The sequence below is a fragment of the Mercenaria mercenaria genome, unplaced genomic scaffold, assembly GCF_021730395.1.
Source record: "Mercenaria mercenaria strain notata unplaced genomic scaffold, MADL_Memer_1 contig_4701, whole genome shotgun sequence".
In the NCBI taxonomy this organism is placed as follows: Eukaryota; Metazoa; Mollusca; class Bivalvia; order Venerida; family Veneridae; genus Mercenaria; species Mercenaria mercenaria.
In genome coordinates this window covers 45882-49473 of record NW_026462950.1, presented here as the reverse complement: position 1 = coordinate 49473, position 3592 = coordinate 45882, and the positions used below count along the sequence as shown (strand labels likewise).

Genomic DNA, 3592 nt, shown 5'->3' with positions numbered 1-3592 from the left:
ATATACTGCTAAACCTAAATGAAATTTGGACAAGGCTCTTTACAAATAGTCGAAATCAAATTGATCTTTTATGTGAGAGCTGAAAAAAAAAAACAACAAGCAAAAATATCATCCAGTAATTCTAAACTATAATCGTATGAGTTCACTAGTTATAAGAATATCAGTTATAGAGCTTTTAGAATTCATTTAGGTATTATAGTATTTGTTTTTTTGAAATCTTGGCGCTTTATTCTAGTTCGTCTATCACGTTTCGAATGATGTCCCAATCGACAAACACTTCTCTGCAAACTTTTATGGTCTGCACTAAAACATCTATGGTAGCAGTAGAAGCCTTCTCTGCCTCTTTCCGACTCCACAGTTTTAGCATTTTGTAAATTCTCAGAATTACCGAGTGTGGATTATCAGCAATAATATGCTGAATATCCACTTCCGTCAGACCAAGTTCATATCCAAGTAGTTCCCAATTACCTCCAATAGCCCGAGATATTTTGCTCAGATATTTGTCAGACAGTTCATACTTTGGGGTGAGCTTGAGACATTCGCTATTTTGGAACCACTCAGACATAGCCTTTTTAGTAAAGATTTCGTGCGACATTGAATCAGGACATGGCAAAAGCTTTTTGGTTTCCATTTGCGATATTTCCATGAGGTTTACACTTCCAGAAAATCCGTGACTGGGGTGGTTGCATCTGAACCTTGACACAAACGGTTTCTTGAACTGTTCGGCCGCATCTCGTAGTTTGCCAAACGTGTGTTCAACTATTGATACAACAAAGCGACGAAAGCCGTCAGCTACTTCAGCATTCACTGTTACTGATGGACACAAACCAACTACTGTAAGCTCTATGGTTGCATTTTTCAATTCTATCAGGCCGGCATTATATGTTTCCAGACGAAAAACTGACAGGTTTTTGTACATCAAATTAGCGGTTTGGAACTTAACTACAGCGTATTTCCCTAATGTGGCTGCAATCACACGATAATATACCGTTGGAACAATAGCAGTACTATCAAATGTCAGCATGTAACGCATTTGTGTTTGCTGTTTCCCTGTGAGGAATTCAGATATTTTGGACTCTGAACTGTGATCCCGCAGAAAACTTGGCACGATAAACCAATCACACACTACAGGCAATAGTTTGTTACTATTATACCTCACTTCCGATATGATATGATGTTTCTTGAGAAATTCAAGAAGAGTATCTTTATGTTTCATGAAACCATGTTCTTCTTCTTTTGCCCAAATTTTGTCGATAAGAGCGTGTTCCAACTTTGCTTCCTTGATAAGTTTTTGCCAAAATGGTCTTATCTCATTGTTCTTCTTACAAAATCTCTCAGCAGTAATGATGCATTTAAATGCATCGATTAAGTATTGAGGGTCCAACACTACGTCTCTGGATATTGGTTCTTTGTCAAAATAACACAAGGTACCTTTGTTATGGTGGTATTTCAGAAACAATTTGATCTGGTCATGTTTAGCTATGGGAAAAATGCTCTCAGCGTCCATTTCAATCACAGTTTTCAGCGATACTATTTTTCTGTGTCTATTTTGAATCAATGTCTTTTCTAGGTGTATCCATTTTGCCGGTATTATTTCCGTTTTTGCATTTTCTTCACCAATTTCAATTATTTTTTCTCTAAGTTCTTTAATAGATTTATCGGTTTCGTCAGTGTTATCTACTGCGTAATCTTCTGACCGGATATGGTTAAGCACATGCGTTCCTTCGAAGAGGTCCCGAATATCACTGAAGTATATTTCAGCCGATTTTTGCTTTGTTTTTTTATCACCCTTGAGCTTATCTTTATGTGTTCCAACAAGAATTACCTGAGGTTCTGTTCCTGCATCATTGCCTACGAAAGAATGAATTGAGTTCATCCAGAAATTAATGAAATATTTCATATCCCTGTCCTTCGATGACAAACATGATTCATCCTCATTGTCGATTTCCTCCTTTAATCGTTCGTTTAAGTCTGAGGAAAGATTAAATACCAATATATATATGGCTTTCCTACTAAGAAATATTGTATGGGTAGCATAAAATGTATACTGACCCCCGAAGTCCCAAATATCAAAAGACACAGGATTACTTTCTTCGCCTGAGTTATTTATCTCCCTGTGTCTAAGCTGTTCTTCAAATATTCTTAATTCTTCTGCGGCTATCAAATATCTCGAGTCTAGTGTTTCAGTTTCATCGACATCATGTGTCTGTGTTACACTCTCTGCTGACTCAGTCACTTCAACATCTGACCAAAATCGTTTCATGTTTTTCCTGTCATAGAGAGTTGTCTCTGTAAGGCCAGTTTCAATTTCGGACATGACTGATTCGTCGGCACTCCCAGCTTCCGTTTTGTTGTCATTTCCAAATTCTGTATCGGAACACGCAATAGCCACCAGGCGTTTGCCTATATCTGAGGTATCTATAGATTCTTTCTTCACATAGGACAATGTGCAGTCTGCCCCCTTCCAACAGCTATACCGATCAACTTCTATACCATTTGTACTTTCTACATCTTCAACAGATTCTCCGACTAATCGTTTAACTAGAGATGTTTTACCTTGTGCAAAGTTACCAACAACGTTTATTCGAATGGATCGGTCTTTTTCTTTCCCATCTTTTAAGGCTTTAAGATACAAGTCCGCAGCAATTGGGTCATGAAGAATTCCGGGGGGAACTGGAAATACATTACAACCTAGATGCAAGATCATCGTCTACTTTTCAAATGTGGTTTTATTTAAATAGTTTCTTCTTTTTTCAAATGGAGTCAAATAACAGCTTGCCATTATACACGACAGGTTAATATTACAAGTTAACGCTATAAGTACTTCAAAGGTCAATGTGTGGTACGCAGTTTAAGAATAAAAACCGTTTTAGAATATCGTGCACGTTTTTATAAATTCAAATGATAGTAGGATCCAGGTTCACGCATGGAATACTCGAAGTTTTATTTTTTAACGCTTCAATATTGTTCTTATTACATATAACGATACATATTAGAATAAACAAAGAAAAATTAAAAGGAGCCTGTCCCTCACCAAGGTATACCCTTATGTAAAGGACTAGGATAGACGCATTTCATTGCCTTTCAGGAATAGAATCAATAAAACCTAGTCTGCTTGTGTTTGCTTAGTTGCGTTCCATGCGTCCAGTTGGGTTTCTTCTAGACTGTATGAATAAGGATAGGGGCAAAAGTTTAGAAGATATTAATACTTAGTACATAGACTATACACTCAGGAGCACAGTGTATTTTGGCAACAAACTTGTATAATAAATATATTATCAGGACACCCGAAAATATTGATAATATACTTCTTAAGACTAGAAATAACGTTGTTAGCAGGAAATTTAAAATATGTTTTATATGTGAATGTATGTATTTATTTGCCTAAATAATACGTTACGTAACATTTAAATTAGCATTACTGTGGTTAACATACCATGCCTTTGATTTATTTACATATGTCCGGGATTCATGCGTGTTTTACTGAGAAGTAATGTTGGAAGATGGCTAGGGTTAAGAGATTAACTTTCCCTGTATGTATGCAGTATAGCGGAAACTTTAATAGAAATATTCTCGTCAGAAACAAATGGAC

The 3592-nt window shown here is 36.4% G+C and overlaps 1 protein-coding gene across 1 annotated transcript; it reads right to left on the bottom strand.

The window, feature by feature from the left end:
- Positions 1-226: 226 nt before the first annotated feature.
- On the bottom strand, positions 227-2707 carry LOC128554083 (uncharacterized). The gene has a single exon (XM_053535312.1). It carries the CDS (start codon positions 2705-2707, stop codon positions 227-229), a length of 2481 nt encoding a protein of 826 aa, XP_053391287.1.
- Between the last annotated feature and the right edge of the window lie 885 nt (positions 2708-3592).